At 36.0% G+C, this 24,087-nt stretch overlaps 1 protein-coding gene across 2 annotated transcripts in view; it reads right to left on the bottom strand.

Moving 5' to 3' along the window:
• LOC100373705 (neurotrimin-like) overlaps positions 1–24,087 on the bottom strand; it is a 61,091-nt gene that overhangs the window by 17,851 nt on the left and 19,153 nt on the right. For both annotated transcript variants that reach the window (XM_085499075.1, XM_085499076.1), the window contains exons 2-3: positions 17,340–17,693; positions 8,140–8,403 (exon numbers count right to left, since the gene is read on the bottom strand). In XM_085499075.1, the coding sequence (XP_085355201.1) occupies positions 8,140–8,403; positions 17,340–17,693 (618 nt within the window). The remainder of the gene's footprint in view (positions 1–8,139; positions 8,404–17,339; positions 17,694–24,087) is intronic.

Genomic DNA, 24,087 nt, shown 5'->3' with positions numbered 1-24,087 from the left:
AAGCTATGAATACTATAGCTATCAGTGCAGGTGTGCATTTTCCATGCTAGTCCATACATGTGGTGACTATTTTCTTTGTTGTAAACACCATATAGAATGAATGGTGTATGGTTTCCATGCTAGTGAATAGATGTGGTGACTATTTTCTTTGTTGTAAACACCATATAGAATGAATGGTGTATGGTTTCCATGCCAGTCAATACATGTGGTGACTATTTTTATTGTTGTAAACACCATATAGAATGGTGTATGGTTTCCATGCTAGTCAATACATGTGGTGACTATTTTCTTTGTTGTAAACACCATATAGAATGAATGGTGTATGGTTTCCATGCTAGTCAATACATGTGGTGACTATTTTCTTTGTTGTAAACACCATATAGAATGAATGGTGTATGGTTTCCATGCTAGTCAATACATGTGGTGACTATTTTCTTTGTTGTAAACACCATATAGAATGAATGGTGTATGGTGTCCATGCCAGTCAATACATGTGGTGACTATTTTTATTGTTGTAAACACCATATAGAATGGTGTATGGTTTCCATGCTAGTCAATACATGTGGTGACTATTTTCTTTGTTGTAAACACCATATAGAATGAATGGTGTATGGTTTCCATGCTAGTCAATACATGTGGTGACTATTTTCTTTGTTGTAAACACCATATAGAATGAATGGTGTATGGTTTCCATGCCAGTCAATACATGTGGTGACTATTTTTATTGTTGTAAACACCATATAGAATGGTGTATGGTTTCCATGCTAGTCAATACATGTGGTGACTATTTTTATTGTTGTAGACACCATATAGAATGGTGTATGGTTTCCATGCTAGTCAATACATGTGGTGACTATTTTCTTTGTTGTAAACACCATATAGAATGAATGGTGTATGGTTTCCATGCCAGTCAATACATGTGGTGACTATTTTCTTTGTTGTAAACACCATATAGAATGGTGTATGGTTTCCATGCTAGTCAATACATGTGGTGACAAGGTCCATAGCACCAAAAGCCAAATGATTTCCAAGACTTTTCCAGACCTTTCCCCAAACTTTCTTGCATTTTTCCAAGACATTTTGACCTTTAATTCAGGCCAACATGGTAGAAGGGCGGGCACCGGGATAGCAATTACTGCCGACACTTGTCTGAACTGGGGTAGAAAACGCTTTATTAAAAAAAAAAGACTATGCAGAAAAAAATGAGCATTTCTAAAATGAATTACTGTAAAAATCGTATTTGAGGCTGCAGCTTTAATAGAAGCTGCACCCCTGACTTGAGACATTGTTTCATGTTGAAATTTACAAGTTTTGATCCCAAGAGAACCCTGCAATACAAGCCGCACCCCAAACTTTCACAAACCAAACAGCCAGCACACAGTTAAAGCGAACCTAAATGCGGCCTTAATTTATAGTTGTGTATATTCTAAACTGTATTCGAAATAATACAGTACTCATTTCGCCCAGCCTCCCGCCCGCTTCCGGATTTCGATCGCTTTTTTTTTCGCTCGCTTTGTTTTTCGACCGCGCAAATCCGGAAGTATCCGCTCGCGCAATCGCTCGCTCGCTCGCTCGCCTGGCAGAGCAACCGCCCGCATTTACAGTTCATTACCTACTGTTTCATGTACAAGTGTGTCAATTTTGTTTTTATGATGTTAAAATAAGAATAAATACAATCAAAAATTTATAGAACGACCGTTGAAAAAAATACGGTGGATCACACGGCCATATAGAATTGGTAATAATACATACGCGTAGCAATAATGTCCACCATAAACAAGATCGAACCAAACATGTGAAATCAAATACGAGACTGACACAGACACAACTAATATGAAATAAAACCATTCAATTTTTGGTGGAGAGCTAAAAATGTATACTGTAGAGTATGGTATTCATTGAGTAACCGTGTGTAGGGTGACGGTTGTCATGCACGCATGGTTTGGGTTTAACACGGGTCAAGTTGTAGATATGTAAATCTATGGCACCTATAACAATTGAAGAATATCTGCAGGAATAGTAAGACTGTGAAAAAAACTACCAATCGATTGTTATAGAATGACAGCAGTGTAAAATTTGTCAAACAAATACAATACTTGCAAATGTAATGTCGGCCAGCGCCCATCTTACTTGTCCGAAGTTGTCGAAGCCGACATCAATGGAGATCGCGTTTTTCAACTAGGCGGCTGGCAAGCGGACTAACACGTTACATAAACTTGTTGAATTACAATTATGGTTTTTATTTTTGCGCCCAATGTCTCGTTATAAAATAAAGGATTCAAAGTTTGCAGGGTATTCCGTATTTTGCGAACTCTGGGCGAAATACTTTCATGAGCTGTACGTAGTTCACTTACAGCCAAAACAAAGTCAGCTTGGACATTAAGTTGTGAGACGCGACAAAACAAACGCTGCCAGTGATAGATTACGTGAATAAAAAAAAACAAAATAAACGCAATCAAAGGCGCCGACCACACGCTTTGGAAATAAATAGAACGCGTTGCTAAGAGGAATCGCACCTGCATCTCGACGACGTCTCCGGTCATGAGCAGGGTTTGCCGCGTCTTAGAAAAATTGAAAGTTAAAAAGGAATCAGTGTCGGGGAACCATTCACAATGTTTGCATGAAAAATCCCCCGCGAAAACCTTTTTTTTCTGTTACAAACACTATGGTACCTGAATGCCGATTAATTCATAAATATGAATCGTTAAGGGTCAATTTCCTGCAATCCTTCAAGATTAAATTTGCCTCCGAAATTCTTTCTAACGATGACCTGGAAGATTGCCATGATTGAGTGCCACCATTTCTGTTCTAAGATTTATTCAGTATAATAATACAAATGTTCACCCCAACAGAGGTGCACATACAGTTTTAGCGACCCGAAGGGCTCATTGTCAACCGAGGCGAAGCACTACGATAAAGACTTTCCGTTCCCAATAAATAATAATAATAACAAAAAAAAAACTTCTCGTTCCCGACATTATGAAATTCTTTCGTTTGGGGGAAAAAACCCTGAAAAAAAAACTGATTTTGACAAGATAATTTAGAAATTGATATTAAGAATAATTCATAACGAAATGTATTCCATATGTACCCATAATTTTTTTTCATAATTACTGATTACACACGAATATTACAGAAAAAAATAATTTGCTATATTATCTATATTTGTGCCTTTTATTTGTCTTGAATTGTGACTGAAAGGAGCTGGATGAAATTACAAACTATGTAGTGTGTTCGACAACTCATGTATGAACAATAATTTTAATAAATATGATTTTACTTGGTAAAATTACTGTATTTTTCTACATAAAAACAAAATAATTTCACAATGTCTTTATTATCATAGCGTTGTTGGTAAAAGTTGAAAATGATACATTCACGTGAACCTGCTTATATGAGATCGAAGGAGTCTCTGTTTTCAACAGCCGTATACATCTAAAACTGCGTCATCGCTAAGTTTCCTTGGTGGACCACGAGCTCTGTTCCTTGTTTGGACGTTATCATGTTCACACAATCGCAGACATTATTTGTAAGGGTGCTCTTTGAAATGGCACATTTTCTCGATGTTTTAGCGAGTACTCCGCGGGTATATGGCTTGTTCTCACATCAGCATAATTTTTCTCGAATTCACTCATCGCTTTCCCACATGCACTTCTCGTTCTTTGCTGCTAGCTTTTTTGCACTCTAATATGTTGTTGTTTTTGTCTTTCTAAACATCGAGTTTATTTTTGACATTCAACGAGATCGCTTGAATTTTGAATTTGATGACTGTTCGAATTTATCCACTTTTACAGTGATCAACATTGCGTTCGAGTAGAGTTACTAGTAATTATAAGCCTGATTTACATTTTTCTTGCGGTGTTTTTCGTCAATGTATTAAATATAAGTGCTTTGGGAAATAACATAATTATATTGCGCGAGTGAAAGAGTTTGGTGAGACTGTCACAACATACTAAAACAGATGTTTTATTTATTTCCAACGCGCGTGGTCGGCGCCTCTGATTGCGTTTATTTTGTATTTTTGTTTTCAAAATGTATCACTAGCTGCGTTTGTTTTGTTTTCCTCAACAAATTAACTGTTTCGAGATCTCTTTCATTTTTCGTCCGGCTGCTGCCAATCCAATAATTCGTCGTCGCATGTAATCAGACAAGCGATTAATCGTCACAGTCATTATACTAGTAGTTTAAGTCCAATTGATTTGTAGAAATTCAGCTATGCGATAATTATATGTGCAGTTTTGTTTTGCGCACCCAGACACGATCAAAAGTTAACCAATAGATTTTCTGAACTACACCATTCGTATTACTTGTGCAAATTGAGTAAGAGTCATAGTGTGAGTTGCGTTCGCAAATAACAAAGTGTCAAATTATTTTGAGCGCCGTTCGGAATAAATTTAGTCAAAATCACACAGAAACACACACACAACACACAAATACTAGTACTCAATACATATCGCGATTGACCAGTCATATAGCTGCTTGAACTACACACACAAGGACGTAAATATGTAAATACAGGTCACAGTTCGACTTGCGTAGCAAACGTTACAATGTGTCAAGTGATTTGAAGGCGTCTTTTTTCCAAAACAGAGAAGCAATGGGCGTTGTATTTTGAATCGTCATTAAAACCTAAATTTATTACGAATAAAAACTTAAGTTTATACATACAATGTACGATCATTGTTACTCCAGCGGTCGGTTGGCAAGCGGACGGTGTTTCTGAAGCCAGTCATAGCAGAAGCGAGCGAGCGAACAAAAGCGAGCGAGCGAGCGAACAAAAGCGAACGCGAGCGAGCGGAAAAAAAGCGGTCGGTTTCCGGTCGGAAAGCAGCGAGCGGTCGGAAATTAAGCGATAAGCGGTCGGAAAAAAAGCGATAAAAGCGGGAGGTTGGGCGGAATGAGTACTGTATTGCAGTGGTTTAATTTTGTTTTAATTATAACTGTAGCTTGGATAGGCATTTGAAGTGCTTGCCATGGAGGCCATTCATGGAGGGGAATAATTAACGAACGAACATATTTAACATCCGGGTACTTTTCAAAGCTATGATGTTTTAGTATCTGATCGCATTCGTATACGCCATTGTATATAGCCGTTCATGCTGCCAAGCATTGTGTACTATTAGTATAAACTCAACTTTTATATGCACAATGTGCTTTTTAAAACTTGGTGCATGGCGAACGTACACAACGTGATTCGCATCGTTTCTATTCTGTCATTTACTCAGGATGAACATCGATGTTGCAATTCTGGAGTAATCCATATTTCTTTGAGTAGTAGCCTTCGAAAAGCCAAAAATGTGTTCGTCAAGGCGTGTACCTGGTTATTGGGCATGGTTTACTTTGAGACTATTATGAAAGGCCTAGGTTTTGAATGATGAGACATGTTGGCGACCGAGAAAGATGTTTAAATTCTTCCTCCACACTCAGTTTACCCACGGTTACTATTAACCATCGTTTATATTTCGGAAATTGCGAATCGCCAGTTTTTAGGGGAAAAAAATCATCATTTTTTCGTTGCAATCAGTGCTACAGATCGCATTTTAACATTGCGGCCGGTAATTCACTTCCGCATTTCGTTAAAAAATCATCGTCAATAATCGAAAAATTTCATCATTACGACACATCATTTTGATTGGTTAATGAAAGACATGACCTGTTATGTCAAAGGAAGTTGTTCCAGGTCAAATCGTGCTGAAAAACCTCATGGTGGAAAATTGTTTTGCGTCGTCGAGAGTTTGCGTACGATCGAAAACATACCAAAACGAAGATAATGATAATGATAAATGCCTTCGTCCACTGTTTCCTCACAGACCCTACCCATTATTTCACCGTAAATTCAGACGGTATGTAAATCGTATTGTAATAAAATGTGTGTGTTTTTTATGAACATGTTTGTTTCTTCATTGTAAGTATCGTTCAAATCAATGACGCATTTTTTCCAAAAATAAGTATTATTTTCCCGAGCCCGGCGTGGTGAACGAATATTTTTTTTGGATAATTTTTCGTTGTTTGCAAGATGGTTACAGTGTTTAACCCCAAAACAAAATCATTTTTTCTGAGTTGGTCCTTGAGTACAAGCTCATCCCTTACTTTTCCTTTACGTGTTCATGCCTCCGGGCTTATGATCAGGGAAGTACGGTATACTGTGACGATTGAGATCAGTCCAGTGTGAGTGATGAGAGTATATCGTCGACGATGCCCCTTGTTCGGATGAAAGTTATATTTCAAATTGCATACTCCAGCATCCATACTTTGAATAATTTGCACGCCGCACAGTGCAGTACTGGAAACAGCATTTATTAGACAGTTAGACAAAAAACAAAACAAAATGATCAATCGCACATCCATAATGTTTGTATGTTGATATGCTTGTAAATAACATTAACGTAAAAGTCGAAACAATCTAGACTAGAAGTCAATTCACCAGTCCATCCAGCTATGGCTCCCTAAGTTGCTTATATTTAATCAGATACTATTTCGTCATCATGCTTTGTTACCTTACCTGTTTATACCTCATGAGGGCGTTTTTTTATGGCAAGATGGCGCAAACGGAAGTCCTTCGCAGGTTTATGGTTTCTCATATTTAAATCATCATAACTCTGAAGATAATCATTTTTTTTATTTTTTTTTTCAAATTTATAATCAATATACAAAACTTGATAAATACAAACACCAAAATAGGCTCTATTTAGTTCCCCTTTAAGAAAAAGATGTACCATTTAGTTTAAAATTAAGGCATCAGTTTTCGAACATTTCAATATTTCCTGATGCCCAGATTAGAGTAAATCTCTAATCTAATCTAACTAGAGTCAAATATAGGTTTTCCGTAGTCAGTGATGTCTATTCAAGTGTGCAATGTTTATTGTGGGTAGCATGAATGGGTAAACTGTGTGAAAAGTGTTACATTTTTCTTCAATGCTCAGCTTATCTTTTGAAGTAAATCTCTTCCGTGTTGCATTCACCATGAAGTCGCTGAACTTTCATTAACATATTTAAATGAGCTATGGTAACTCAAACACTTTGGCACCATGCTGCGTTTTGATTGGTTAATTAGCGACTTGACCTATCAGGTCAAAAAACAGTTTCAAGTCACGAATGTGCTTGGACAAACATATCGTATTGAGCGTTTACATGTGATCAAAATCTTTCACTTGCAATGAAACTAAGTTGAATTTTACGTACATTTCATAACAATTCAGTGAATTTATTTTTTGTATGTTATTGTAATCACTACTGAGTAATAATCATCAATTGTGACACTTCGAAAATAAGTAAGTTATTCACTTATTAAAAGCAGCATTACCAGCCGGATTGTGATACTGTTACGTGATCATTTGCTACAAAGCAATGCATTCGTGTTTGTATTTGAAATTATTTTAGAATATACTTTTTGTTATCAACAAAATTTTAAAAATTAATGCATAATACATTAAATATATTTTTTTTGTAATGTGAAAATTTTTTTGGATTGACTAATTTTTCAATGTTTTGTGATGTACTCCTATTTCGAAATTAAGGCTTTGAACTCTTCACAGATGTCTAAATTAGAGCATGGAAGGTACTAACGAATTATTATCTCTACTCAAGAGAGTACACAGTACCGTAATCTGCAAATGCAAATCTATTATTTATCGTGTAGTATGTTGTACAGTGTGAATTTTTGTTTGTGTACAAGTTTGTCTGTGTGTGAAAATCCATTTAGAATTGCAACAAAGTTGCAATCGAGTGTTGTGCATATCATTAGCATATCATTATCCCTTCAGGCCTTTGTTTTCAGAAAAAAGTCCCACTCTTACCAAAGTGAATGCCCTAATTAAAGCCGCACAAAGACTTCACACATCTGAAGTCGCTCATTAAAAAAATAAATTTGAATTAAAGCCGTGGCCTCAATTAGGAATTTTACGATAATAACTATGAAGAAATTTAAAGACTTTTCAAAGATTTGTTATTTTTCCTGTAATTTAAAGACAACTCAGACTTTCCAGACCTCAAAGAATCCAACGACTTTCAAAAGATTTTCCCAATGCCGATTTTCCCTGGATGATCATTTTCTTTGTTGTAAACACCACATAGAATGAAAGGTGTATAGAATTGATCTTAATATAACAGCTTACAATTTTTGATTAGCAATTTACTTACGGTCCATTGTGATTTCTACAGTCCTTTTAACACTGCCCTCAGTGTTACTGGCAGCACATTGATAAACACCTCGATGTGAACTGCTCATGTTCACTAATTCCAATATACTACCATGTGATAAATATTCACCACTCGGTAACATGTCTCCTGGTCTGGACCAGACAATGCTTGGTTTAGGACTTCCAAACGCTGTACACTTCAATTCATATGTCTTATTTTCATGAGCAAAGAAATTGTCAGTGATGCGGTCGATCTCTGGTACCGCTGTGAAAGAAAACATAATTGTGATGTCAATGTAATTTGCTGTACAGCTGGGCCAGCACATTGCATGATAGCTATTGAACTAATGACAGATGTACAAGTATAGCAACAATGTGTCTCATTAATTAAAATAAACATTTGCATTACTGTATTATCGGTTATATTCGCACACACTGGAATGACAGCTGTATCTATGGTAACAAGTCACATTTTAATAATCCAGCATACAATAGATACAAGTTGAATATGATCTGTATTGTATTACTTTTTATAGTAGTAAACAACTACAGTACTGTTTCACTTAACCTCTGATTTTACCATTTTATTATTGCTTAATTTTTCTGAGAGTGAAACAAATACATTGTACAAGTAGTTTCAATAAAAAATGTAGCTACATGTTGTCGTGACAACACTCTTCTGATTGAATCCAGGATTAAATCACAGTTCTGTGAGGAAGGCAATACTGACTCATTGTGTCAGTCTTTTTGAAAGTTTTCTTTGAAATAAATTCCCAAATAGTGGCTGGGATCAATCTAAACAAAATCAAAGAAAGCTTAGAAAGAACTCCCATGTGCTGAGAGTATTGGAGACACATTAAATATAATTTGAAATTACTTAGCTGAAAACTAATTATGCAAATCAGAAAATTAACATGAACAGATTTGATTGTAAAACTAATGAGGTCTGCGCAATGCAACAAAAACTATGTACCAAGTTTAATTGAAATGTGATTAGAACCAAAAGATTATGAATTATTACGCTAATTATGGAAATAATATGAACAGAGTTTTACCCCAAACTAATTAGGTTTGTACATTGTCCTAGAGCATCTTTGTACTAAGTTTCATTAAAATGAAAATTAGTACTTTAGATATCAGTGTGAAAGCTTAAAATTGGTTAATTATGCAAATTGGGTAATTAATATGTACAGATTTTAACCCACAATTATCCAGGTCTGTCTATTGTCCTACAGCATCCATGTATAAACATTCATTGATATGTGATGATTAGTACCTGAGATATCAGTGTGAAAGTTGGAAATTGGTTAATTATGCAAATTAGGTGATTAATATGCACAAATATTTACCAAAAACTAATTGGGTCTCTGCATAATTATAGATTCATTGAAATGTGATGATTAGTACTTTAGATATCAGTAGAAAAGCTGAAAATTAATTATGCAAATTAGGTAATTAATATGCACAACTATTTACCCTGAAACTAATCAGGTCTCTGCATAGTCCTAGAGGATCTATGTACCAAGTTTCATTGAAATGCGATGATTAGTACTTGAGATACCCGTGGAAAAGTTGAAAATTAATTATGCAAATTAGGTAATTATATGTACTGATATTACCATAAAAACTATCAGGTCTGTGCAGTGTCATATGACATCTATGTACCAAGTTTCATTGAAATGTGATGATTAGTACTTGAGATATCAGTGGAAAAACCGAAAATTGACTAATCATTATGCAAATTAGGTAATTAGTATCCACGGATTATTACCAAAAACTAATCAAATCTGCGCATATGTTAAGAGCATCTATGTACCAAGTTTCATCAAAATCCAATGAGTGGTTGTTTAGATATCAGTGAAACAGTCATAGAACAGCTAAAAATTAGCTAATTATCATGCAAATTAGGTAATTAACGAGCATGGATTTTTACCTAAACCTAATCAAATCTGCGCATTGGCCCAGAGCATCTATGCACCAAGTTTCATCAAAAACCGATGTATGGTTCTTGAGATAACAGTGGAACAGTCGGACACACATACACACATACAGACACACTAACTGCAAAGACTCCCATTTTGTGCTTCACACATGGGAGTCAAAAAGCTATCACAGATAGCATCAGTATCTACAAACGCAGCTTGAACTATTATTTGCAATAGTGTTCCAGTTATACAAGTTGTGCTTTATTTTGATCAGATCATGAGCCTGTGGCGGGTTTCACAAATGCATTTAATAGCAGGCCATCATCCTGTAACAGACCAAAATAAACAGCGAAGCACTGTAGTGAATATAATTATAAATCAGTACAGCTTGGTGCGACTATCTGCATTGGTACAGCACAGATGAATTCTGTGCAGCATAGACACAGCTACCGTAACCATATAACCAAAAGCAGGAATGTCTCTCATGCCCTGTCATTTCTGTGCAGCATAGACACAGCTACCATTACTGGATAACTAAAGACAGAAATGCCCGTTATAAACTCAAATATTTCTGTGCAGCATAGATGCAGCTACCACTAATGTATGCCCAAAATTATTTGTGGAGTTGCATATGGAAATTTTCAGTATATGATCACTATCAGGATGATCGAAATAATCACTTTACCTGATTGACTGAACTGGTTTGACTCTTATCACACAGTAGGCGTTTGTTTGTTTTTTAGGGAAATTGTTTTGTACTATTTCAAGCTAGGTAGGGATAGATATAGTAATGTTGTGAAGTGGACCAGTGGTTTGGTGGTAGCGACATCCTTACAGCAAGTTTTGAAAACTTGATTGTAATAATCTGTGCAGGAAGTAGCAGCATCCATGTCTGTGCAGCAAGGACTACAGAGCATGGCTGCAGCAACACTGCAGCAAGGACTGCAGAGCATGGCTGCAGCAACACTGCAGAGCATGGCTGCAGCAACACTGCAGCAAGGACTGCAGAGCATGGCTGCAGCAAGGACTGCAGAGCATGGCTGCATCAACACTAAGCAGCAAGGACTGCAGAGCATGGCTGCATCAACACTGCAGCAAGGACTGCAGAGCATGGCTGCATCAACACTGCAGCAAGGACTGCAGAGCATGGTTGCAGCAACACTGCAGCAAGGACTGCAGAGCATGGCTGCAGCAACACTGCATCAAGGACTGCAGAGCATGGCTGCAGCAACACTGTGCAGCAAAGACTGCAGAGCATGGCTGCAGCAACACTGCAGCAAGGACTGCAGAGCATGGCTGCAACAACACTGTGCAGCAAGGACTGCAGAGCATGGCTACAGCAACACTGCAGCAAGGACTGCAGAGCATGGCTGCAGCAGCTCTACGACGGACGCCGCAACACTGTGCAGCAAGGCTGAAATTTTTATAAGTGAAGTGTGTAAATTGATTTTGAACAGTGGTGTCTTTTTCATTCAAATTTTGTTAGGTATTAATTTTCTTATTGCTTGTGAAAACCAGCAAGGACAATAACAAGCAGCCTCTCGGCTGAGATAGCTCCATTGTTAGCACTGCACATTTCAATTAAAGAACAGAAGATATCATTAGAAAATGAACAATATGCATAGTATCAATGCAATGGGACTTGCTGTTTTCAACAAGAATTCAAAAATATCATTTTTCAACATAAATGATTGTGGTTTTTAACAAGAAATCGAAAATATCACTTTTTACCAAAAATGATCAAAATATTCATCAAAATTAGAGAATTGAAGTGTCATCATGAAATGAACAAATCTGAGAGTGGTCCACATATACCGTAAAAACTTGATTAATTCGCGGTAGTAAAAATAATTATTTTTTCAAGTGCACGAATTAATAGCGTAAAAGGGGAAATTATTGGTTTTTGGTAAGCAAATTAAATGAGTACGTTTAGATCGATTCAAAAGGGAGCTGGTTTCATAAATTTATTAGTGATTTGTTTTGTTTTCCAATGAACACTATTACAGGACGTTTTTTTAGTGCCTCTAAGACTCGTGGCTAGCGACATTCATGGCGTAAAGTCGGGCAGGGACCAGCACCATGTAACACTTGAAATGAAACTAAAATGGCGAAGGTCACTCTGTACACAAACAATAAACATGTGGCTACAAAGTAGCCGTCTGGCTGCACTGCCTTTTTTTATTTTTCTAGGCATCGCCCAGAAAAATAACCCTGCGTTAATAAAAATGATCTCAGAAATTGTTTAGAAAAAATAATGCACTGATATTTAAAATTAATCTTGCCCAGCATCTGTAGTGTTGTGGGGGAATGATTTTTTTCAGGTCAAATCTTTACCGAACCTAACTGCTTGCTAACTGAAAGGCTGTGATGACTGAGATCATCTGCGATTGCGGCTACACCAAGTACTGATAACATAAAAACTCAAACAAAATGTATATTTTTAATGTCTTCATGTAATATATTCTGAGTTATCCACTTTATTCTGGCCTGCGAATTAATAGGATACAATTTTAAACATGTTTTTGAACGCCACGAATTAAAAGGATACATTTAAAAATTAGCATTAGAAAATAAAATGGGTGCGCAAATTAATAGAGAGAGCGAATTAATCAAGTTTTTACGGTAGTACCTATATATGTAATATCAAAGCAATTGGACTTGTGGTTTTTAACAAGAAGTCAAAAATATCACTTTTTACCAAAAATGACAAAAATATTCACCAAAATTAGAGAATTAACCTTTTTCCGGGTCAGGGGAGTTTCAGGCTATCAGGTTAAGTTGGTGAAAAACGGTCATGATTTAATGCACTACAGTAGCCAGCATCTGTGCATGCTATCCTGCCAGACATTTTTGCAAAAATAGGCCATAGTTAACAGACTGTATCGACCTCAGTTTTCACATTTTTTGCAATCTGTTCACATACACACTTCATTACCACCATGTACAACAATTTCTCGTATAAAAAAAAAAAAAAAAATCATCGTTTTATTTCAATACACATTTTTTACTGTCGTTAAGTAACGATGTTTTGCCCTTTGTACAGTCTCAATAAACACTTGTTAAACATTGAAATAAATATTGCTTAATTGAAAACACATTACAAGCAAGTACCCTGTCACTACATGAATGCAAGTTCGAAGTAAGAAGAAAAAAAACGCACGAGTATGGGGATAGTTGGGACATGTACGGGGGAAAACGTGTTTGACGTACTCGACCCGTCAGCGTACATTTCAAATTGCAACGTATATTCAACGACTTGAACTACATGTGTAACATATCACAACGTACTTTCCGTGACTTAACTGATGTTATATTCAAGCTCTAACGTATATTAACCGACTTGACCGTATGAGTAAGCCCACACTTACAACGTATATTTAACGACTTAAACTGAGACTAAAACGAACAAGATCGTAACTGCAACAACCTTCACACGGCAACGTATATTCACAGACATGACCCGATTGACTAACTAAATATTTCAACGTATATTTAACGACTTGAAATAAAACGAACTAGCGAGAACGTAACTGCAGGGACTTGGCGTGTATATATACTCGCACAGAAACTTATTTCCACCGTCTAGACCCGATGAACTATCCTGACATTAAAACGTATAAATACTGAGTGAGCATGAAACTAAATTAACGATAGCGTATTTTCACCAACTCAAACTATTGTACAGTTTGTGACGCTGTAATAAGTCCCAAATTTATTTGTTGTACGCGTCCACCCCAGCGGGCTGCTCCCATGCGTCTGCCTGGTGTCGAGGGCTGCTCTTCCGTACTTCGTGTTTGTGTTCCCACGGTGCGTTTTCCCCTCAGTGCCATGTCGTGATGAAAAGCAGCAAAACATTCGCCCGCATGAAGGTGAACTTTACAAATTAGGCATCCTTTCGATGTTTCTGATAATCTGGCACTCGCTGTTTTTCTCCCGTCCTTGCTGCACTGCTTACACGATTTTTGATGCCCAAATAGTCTGCATATTTCGTGCGAATCCATGTTTTCACTACGAATAAATGACGTGTTACTTGAAAGAGAGCCAACTTCTCTTATAGATTTTTGAATTCTACTCGAGTGTCCACCAATCAGTTGTTTACCTGTTACTTTAGTCGTGTGATTCAATGCCTTGAAACATTCATAAGCATTGACCAATGCAACATCTATGAGGTAACAGGCCATGTAGATCTACCAACGATTGTTTTTTCTGCCCGTGTGATAGTATCTTCGCCTTTGGTTAGGAATGATCCACGCTACCCATGTAATGTAACATTGTAACGATACAGGCACTTGTCTCTCGTCATCTACTGCTTCTGCCGACGGAGCCAGTGGGGGATAGACTGTATTTAAAATCAATATTTGCGCGCTGTCATCCTGGTATGCAGTAATATTGATAGTGTCGTCCGGTCTAGTTGCTGCTTTCTTTTCACCAATTTTCAATTTCAGCTTCTTGCTTTTCCCCTCAGGAATTAATTGCGGCGGCATGGTTTTCCAATTTCGTCTGCTAAAACTACCGACCATGTACACTTTCTTGTCTTGTAATTCAAGGGTTGTATTAATTGACACAAAAAGCGAATCACAGAGAAGAATACGTTGGTTTTTTCTGTGAAGGGCTGTAGCAATCGATGTGTTGTTTTTTTGATTATCCCAGTTTCTTTCCTTCTCCCCTCAATTGTAGTTTTATATTTCACCCCCAAATATGGTTCAAAGTTTGCAATGTAAGACGTTGTCGAGTCTCACACCTGCCATATTTTGAAGCCATCACGGTCAGGTTTGTGGGGCAGTCTCTGCTTAAACTTGGACTGACCCTTGAATCTAATCATACCCTTATCAATCGAAATTTCCTGTCCCATCTGGTAGTATCGCTGAAAATTTTCGAGTACGGGTTTCAGCCACAGGTTGATTTTATACAACGGGTCGGCCTCTGATTGTTGGCGACGACGTTCAATGTCAGGATCCCGCCGTGGATCAGCTAAATGAAAATAACGCATTAGCATTTGAAATCTGGCCCGATTCATTACTGACGCAATTCCCGTATTCTGCAGAAAGGGGTCACTCGACTAATAATAGTCGATTGCTGATTTGTGATCAACACCCATACATATCATCACACCAAAGAATGCTTGTATTTCACTGAAATTTGTATTACGCCAGCGGGCATTTAATTTTTTTGTTGCAATGTATTTTTGATGATATTTGGTGTATTTATTAGTCTCGATGGAAGCCAGTTCTATCAGTTCTGGTGGGATAAATTTGTAGAAATATTCCACCTCACGAGCATATGAAGGCAGTTCGAAAGTTGGTCCAGGTTCGGGTTCAAAAACTGGAATAGTCAATATATCGCCGTCTTCCTCCGTTGCCATTCTCCATTCACCAGTGCCGGAGGCAACATAATTGAATGTAGCACCAATTTCTGTGTCTGATTCAATTTCAATTTCAATATCGCTATCGAGTACAGGTGGGTAACGTTGCTCTAAAAAAATCGTCATTCTCAGCACGATCTTCATTGATTTCTGAATCTGTATCGTCGTCATTTGCAACTATGAAGTCATCTGGTATTTTGTGTCGTAGTTCACCCGTTTTTTCGTCCAATACAAGTTCATCATCACGCGTGTCCATTGGCGATGCGTGTGCATACACAACACGTTTTTTAACAGTTTTTCGGGGAAACTCGCAAGTGTTGATTGTTCTGTATCGCATACATTTTCTTGTACCATTTCTTTGGTGACATCGACGTTTTTTTGGCATCTGTTTTGTCGGCAGTTGGCGATTCAACCACTTTACGATTAGTCTTCGATTTACGTTTGCCTCCTGGTTTGCCCCCTAGTTTGCCCCCCCCCCCCAATCCTTCAAACGACTTTCTTCTGTAATCGCATGTTCATTGACAGAGGAGACAGTCTCCGACTTGCATTTGTTCTTATTCTTTTTACTCCTTTTCTTGAGTGAACTATTATCACTGGTGTCCGTGGTACGTTCGGCTGGTAACTCACCGACGTCAAATGTTTCCTTTGCTTTGGATTTCTTTCTTTTTCCACGCTTTGCTGGTGAAAAATCTGTCTATTAATGTCAAACTTATCACTCCCCGTGCCACTGCACGATTGACGCGTTTTCTTCAGTTTCCTTCTTGCCTTCATAAACACTTCTTATCTGTATAGGACGGCATATTAACGTACGTGTCGGAAAGTAGAGTCTGGGCTTTATCTCACTTTCTTCGGCCATATTTATGCTGAACGACCAGATGTCCACAAGACTGCATCGCCCCACAATTTGAATATTTATTGTTATGTAAATAATGTTATTTTTTCGAACACGAATTTGTTACAATTTGCATACACAATAAAATTGCATATGCTAGCTCATACGGTGAAATCACGTGGACATGAATATTTCCCACCAGCTGTACCGGTCATTTTACGTTGGTGATTGCCGTTGGAATCCGTCATGCTATTCATTCTAAGTGCCGGGACTATTTGCCAAGCTGGTGAAAATACGTTACTACCGTTATAATCGTGAATCGTGTCGTTCAAATACGGTTGTAATGCTGCAGTTTGCAATGTGGTCAAGGCATTTTTTTTATGTCGTCGCAAACGACGAGTTGTGACAGTAAAATAGTGAAATGATCAGACAAGTGTACAGAATTACATTCTTTATTTACTTGGTTAATTTATTTGACCTGACGGAATTGAAAACAAATTCTCTCCCTCCATAATTTCGCAAGTGTAAAATATCAGGTTCCGTACAACGTATTATAAACGCTTGACCGTCTGAGCAACCTAAACAGCAGGCCATTTTTCAACGAATTAACCAGTTAGCTAGCTGGAGTAGTAAATTCTAGCATACCCATATTGACGACGGTTTTTCACCGACTTGACCGGAAAAGGAATAAAGATATCATTACAAAATAAAAAAATCTGGGAGAGGTCTACCCAAGGTACATATACACCAAGTATCAAAGCATTCAAGCTTGTAGTTTTCAAGAAGAAGTCGAAAAAGTAAAACATTGATACGGACGACGACAACGGACAATCACTCCTATGATAAGCTCCGCTCGACAAAGTCGACAGCGGAGCTAAAAAGATGGCTGGTGGCCGACATTCTGCGTGTATCCTAAACAAATAGAATAGTAACAATCCGCAACTTTTTGACCTGGTCAAAAATTTTGAGTGTTGATTGCTTGCGACAGGCACTTGCAGAACACTGCCTCAGTCATGTTCATCAAATGTGCATACCTTTATTCAAGGCATTTGGTCAGAAAATATTTTATAATATACACTTACTTTTTACAGTTAACCAGACTGCCTGCTTTTGATCTGTTCCCGAGATGCTGCATTCGAATTTACCTTCATCTTCCATTTTGGCATCGTCAATTTCAATAGTGTACCTGGTACTAGTTTTTATGAGACGGTATCTAGCAGGACTATTGGGTACATTAGGGTCACTTCCATCAATAGTAAGTTGATCATTAAATGCAATAATATCAGAAGTAACACCCCCACTGTCAGTTTCAGTAATTCTGGTCCATGAAAGAAACTGATCGACAGCAACACCACTTATTACACACTCTAAGTCAACATCATTTCCATTGGGAATTGTGATATTCTTATCAAATGGTTCCACTCGCTGTCCAATCACTGTAAATAAGAAAAAATATGTAGCAATAATCATTATAGTATTCATGTATCCATGTTAGTCTGATGAATCATAAAAAAGTAGGAATCATAGATAAAATATAAATAATAAGCAAAGTAATTATTACTTCTATTATCTTTTTTTGTTAATCAAACAGTTATGAAAGCATGTACATTATTTAATTTATTTTCCAGTTTTCTTGGTTGAAATTAGATCATGATTACGGGGGAAAATCATATTGTCAGTGTTGACAATTCATCTCCAAATTCATCATTTACATATACACGATATATGAAGTAAAATAAGTTATAGTAAAAAAATCTTAGTAAGAACTTGTGTGTGCCGAGTGTCAGATGCAACATGTAAAGGCAGGAAACACAGGAAATATTTAAAATTAATAAAACTAAAGAAAAACATTTTTAGGAATGGTTACTATGGTTTCATGCTAACGACATTATTTCAAAACATGTACACACAAATCCAACGATGTGGTACATTTCTAACAAAAGACTACCTAAACTCATGAAAAAAACTTTCACAATTTACTACTAAGATAACAATAATGAATGTTAATTTGTCATGAATATTAATTAGCAACCAGACTGGGAAGAACCCTGGGCAGAACGAAAAGATTTAATTTGGTTCAATGAAACAAACTGTTTAAAGTTTAGAATCAAAGAAAAAAATTTAGTATTGCCACATACTCTGATTATAATGTGATATGCATTTTAAATTGAGTATTGCCACATACTCAGTGATTATAATGTGATATGCATTTTAAATTGAGTATTGCCACATACTCAGTGATTATAATGTGATATGCATTTTAAATTGAGTATTGCCACATACTCAGTGATTATAATGTGATATGCATTTTAAATCGAGTATTGCCACATACTCGGTGATTATAATGTGATATGCATTTTAAATCGAGTATTGCCACATACTCGGTGATTATAATGTGATATGCATTTTAAATTGAGTATTGCCACATACTCAGTGATTATAATGTGATTTTAAATTTGTTGGTAACAAAAAATATAGCCTAGAGAAGTTTTCAAACAAGCAACTTCTAGGCCGAGATAGCGCTGCTGTTTTTTTTTGTTTTGTTTTTTTGTTTTATTTTAAAAAAATAATTTGTGCCAGGCGACAGTTCCTGACATTGAATGTCACCGTTGTCTATCCTGACTTTTTTTTGTATGTGCAAATTGCAAGTGCTAGTGCTGACACTGCATTTTTGCCACAGAAGTCATATTCATGTTTGGTACTACATGACAGGGATGTGCGACCATCTTCCTATCAAATGGCAATTCAATGCGTCAACCAGGCTAGGTCGAACACAAGCACCTGCGGAACTTAACCAAGGTTCCTCAAAAGTCGCATTCGTTAGTGAATAAATCTCGGCCAGTGGAATCACATCAACAGTATAATTAGAAAAAAATGTGGCCTATTATATAAACTTAGAAACGTCATACCCCTTAACATTTTAATAACATTTTAATATTGCTTTATAATTCCCTTATACAGCTGAATATTACTTATGGTCTGGAGGTTTGGGGTAATACATATCACTCACACTTAAATACCATTTATATGACCCAGAAAATGTTAGTTCGCGCAATGACGTTTAGTTCGTTCACTGAACACTCGGCCCCTTTATTCAAAAAATTAAACATCCTTGATATCTATAAAATGCACAAATTAGTCACCAGTGCTTTCATCCATGACTTAATCCACCATAATTCTGCCCATAATATTAATGACTGTTTCAAAGCTATCCATCATTCATATTAAACCAGACAACTCCACAATCAAAATCATTTTGTTGAATATACCCGTACAACATTTGGCCAGTTTTCGATGACATACTCGGGTGGAAAAATATGGAATAAAATCCCAGCTAAAATTAGGTCAGTTATCTTGCGCAGCTCGTTCAAAAAAATGATTAAACAATTATTATTGGCAGAAAACTAGATACATATGCGGTGTTTGGTGGTGCTGGTGCTGGTGCTGGTGGTGTCGGCAAAGCGAGATGCCATACAAACATTTGTTCACTTATTGATTAATAAGCTACATGTTTATTCATCACCGATTTGTATTAACTTTCATATTCATTTGTTTAGTTATTTATTAATTTGGTTAGTTAATCTTCATATTAATATACTTATTTTTGGCCCTCTACTATGTACATTATAATTTACTTTCAATGTATATAGGAAATCAGACTAGACTAGCAGTAAGCTATTTTCTGATTTCCTTTTTACCCAATATTTATATATATGTATTTTTCTTACCATTTGTTTTTCTGTATGGCTTACTTTTGTTTTGTTTTTTTCTGTGTTTTTTATTGTTATTATTATTGGGTAAATAAATAATCAAAGAAAGCTTAGAAAGAACTCCTGTGTGCTGAGAGTAATAAAGACACATTACTTGTACACGAGATATTGAGGGAAAAGCTGAAAACTAATTATGTAAATCAGGTAACTAATATGAACAGAACAGAACAAAAAAATTATGAATTATTATGCTAATTAGAAAATTAATATGAACAAATTTTAACCCCAAATTAATCAAGCCTGTCTATTGTTCTAGAGCATATATATACTAAATTTTATTCAAATGTGATGATCAGTAATTGAGATATCAGTGTTAATTAATTAGGTTAATTAGGAGATTAATAAGCATAAATATTTACCAAAAACTAATTGGGTTTCTACATAGTTCTCTTTAAAAGTTTCATTAAAATCCAATTTGTGGTTCTTTATATATCAGTGGAACATTATGCAAATTAGGTAATTAATATCCAATTAAAACTAATCAGGTCTCTGCATAATCCTAGAAGATCTATGTAGCAAGTCTCATTGAAATATGATGATTACTTGATATATCAAAAGCTGAAAATTAATTATTATGCAAATTAGGTAATTAATATGTACTCATAATTACCCTAAAAACAAGACATGAAATGTCAGTCCCCGTTATTTGATTATAAAGTTGTACAAAGAACATCTGCAAACAGGTGAATAAATATGTACTCTTTGTGGTTACAACTCATCATAAAGTGATTTCCGATGATCTAGTTTTGTACTGACAACTAATAACTTCCACTGACCCATGTTCAGAATCTCAGAGTACACAAGTGCAACAAAACTATTTGTCATACATGTATACTTGCTCAAGAAACTGCATTCATAAATCTGAGTGAACCTTGATGTACATGACTTCTTTGTTAATCAGGTCTTAGTATATTACCAGGACCTGGGTTTGTTTGAACATCATCACTGGGCATCAGAATCATTCTCATGTTGACAAATACAATTTGTTATTAACACAGTAAGGTTTATTAATTTAGGTCTGTTAATTTAAACAATTGTAAAAGCTATGTTTTCAGAGCAAGTAAAGGTTGGTCTGCTCATAACCTTCAATGGAGAAGTAACAATAATTGTTTGAAGTCTTTTTAGTGCAGTGATATTATTGCATTTCAATTATTAATGGGTATAAAATACTGTAAACCATTTAATTTTGACTTCTAGATATATTCAGGATTTTATGAAATTTGTGTACAACATTTCAATAAAGTCCCTGACACTCCATGTTGTAGGAACCCAGAAAAAATTCAGTTCACAGCACCACTGTAAAAAAAAAAAAAAAGGTTAAAATGAGTATAGTCAAAGATATACACATGTGGGTTCATAAGACATATGTCCCAATCTGAGTGGTTCTAGGGATTAGTATCACCAGATTTTACTCTCCGTGATTCAATATCAGTCCTATGTATAACGCTGTGTTGATTAGGCGAACTAATTGACAATGGCCCTACAGGTATCGCTATGAAATCACAGTAGCTTTGTATTCTTCTTGCATTTCGACTATGGAAAAATATTTGTTTTTGAAAGTGGCCGAATTATTAGAAGAAAAACAGAAACTATTTTTTTAGTATTAATTCTAGTAACTGAAATGCAGGATTGAAAAAGAACAAGACAATACGCAGGATTGATAAACCTTCAGCGAGCACTCCTGAAATTTCAGATCATTGGTACCATGTTTTTGGATACATTCAATGACCTAATACATAAAATCACATTTGTTATTGCTCAATCACTTGACCCTGTATGGCACAAGATTGCAAGCTTCTATCATAAAATTGGGTTATTTATTTGATGCAACGAAACATGCATTCACAGCAGACGAAAATTCGTTTGAGATATTACTGGATTTTTGTATTCAGTTTTCCATTTCAACCACCATCATCACTTAGTAAGCTGTGATCGTGCATTGGGATACTGACTGTGCATAAATGTGCAGTGTAGTGTCATCAGAAGACCGATTGTTTGAGAATATTTTGCACCATTACGCCATTTCAAATATTATATTAATTCACAGACAACAAAATAAAGATTTTCAATAACATACAAGTTTTCCCACAAATGATGATTGTATGGCAATTACAAGGCTTCGCCAGTTTTACTTTGGAAGAAGATGAAAACAGGTAACAGGAAGGGGCTACATGACTACCCGGTACATCTTTTTTTTTTTATTTTAATCAAGCATGATTTTTTTACTTTCTTTTTTTTTTTACAAATGTCTATTTCAGGGCAACAGAAACAAAAACAATAAATGTGTAGGTAGGCATTTTAACAATTGCACAATTAATATTGGATGAAAACGTCATTACCGATATAAATCATAATCATAATTAAAAATAAGATCACATTTAATTTATTCAGTTTTCATAATGAAATGCATAATAACATGTACTTATAAATTTTAATAAGGTTCAACAGCCTTTTCATTTAGTGCCAGTTTATACACCATAAAACCTCTGGTTTAGGTGTCACACTCAGAGAAGAGTGAAAGGCCTTTGGTTCATAGGCATCGCGAAATGTTGGAATTGAATCTCCCCAAAAAATTCACATACTGTAACATGCATTATTTTTTTTATAATCTTGTTGATAACGAAAAGTAAAGTATGTTCTAAAAGAAGTTTCGAATAAATACAAACACGAATACATTGCTTAGTCGTTAGTACCGGTAGGGAATGATCACGGTAGCACAATCTGGTCATTCTGTGTTTCGCAAGTGAATAACTTACTTGTTTTCGAAGTATTGCAATTGTTGATTATTATTATTCAGTAATGATTATAAAAACGCACAAAAATTTAATTCGTTGAATTTATATAAATTGGAAGTAATATTTCACTTAGTTTCATCGTAAACGAATGATTTCGGTCGAATGTAAATGCGCGAAGCGATAGATATCTGCCATGTTCTCATTTACACGTGGCTCATTTAAATATGTTAATGACGGTTCAGTGACCTCGTGGTGAACGCAACGCGGTAGTAGATTTACCGATGTTCTGGCAAGATCTTTATGCTTTGATTTTGACGGGGAAAACGGCATGATTTTTTTTTTAATCAAAAAATTAGTTGTTTTAAAAATATAAACTGAGCATTCAAAGAATAATTTAACATTGTTCGCAGAAATAACAGCTTACCCATTCGAGCTATTCACAATATGTGTCAATGACTACTATGGTACAATATAAATTAGACTCTTTTAGGCGCCAGGAGTAAATGAAGTATCTAAAATATTTTTTAAAAAAACTATAAAAAAAACGCCGGGCGATTTCATGGTCCGTTGCAGACTACTCGACCGACCGTCCATACACGTGTTGTCACTGCACATCGGCCATGTTGAATCGCACGAGACCGACAAAATCTTCATTACAACTAACAGTTTAATGCTCACAACATAAAAATACGAATATAATCATAGGCAACCTACTATTATATAATGAATAAGTTGATCGACACAGGGACATCCCCTCCCCCCGAGTTGTGGATATTTCGGAAATCACGACACAAGCAAAAGACCGGATAACGATTTTACTTGAAACTATGTCCCCATGAATTAATCGTCCGTGTACAATAATTGACAGGGTATACAATTTACAAACTAGTTTCGTAGATTGGAGACAATTGTTTGCTTTTTTGGCTTTTCACAAGAATATAAAGCTGGCAATCATCATAATATTCACGTCCGTACGTACGTCACGGAATGTACACCCATCGCACCCCAAAATACATTCAATTTTGTAGAAACTGGAGAACTTACCTTTGCAAACACGTCTCTTATTCCGCCTTCTTGAAGTTCTTGAAATCAAATAAGGTTACTAGTTCTTCTAGTAACTAGTGAATAAGACCACTGAGCCAAACAGAATACATGTATAAACAGTACTATAATAAATTGCACGCAATAGAGAAATCACTTGCTGTAGCATTCCTCACAGATCTAATCTACTGTAAAATATTTTATTTCAGCTGGAATTATCATTCGCTGAAAAGACTTTTTCTGGCAGTTTTTTGTATTGAATTTACTTTCATTGATTTTTGACA

Source organism: Saccoglossus kowalevskii, chromosome 5, assembly GCF_978046115.1.
Source record: "Saccoglossus kowalevskii chromosome 5, keSacKowa6.1, whole genome shotgun sequence".
Classification (NCBI taxonomy): Eukaryota; Metazoa; Hemichordata; class Enteropneusta; family Harrimaniidae; genus Saccoglossus; species Saccoglossus kowalevskii.
Note: the sequence above shows the minus strand (reverse complement) of the source record. Positions and strands in the feature narration are given on the sequence as shown.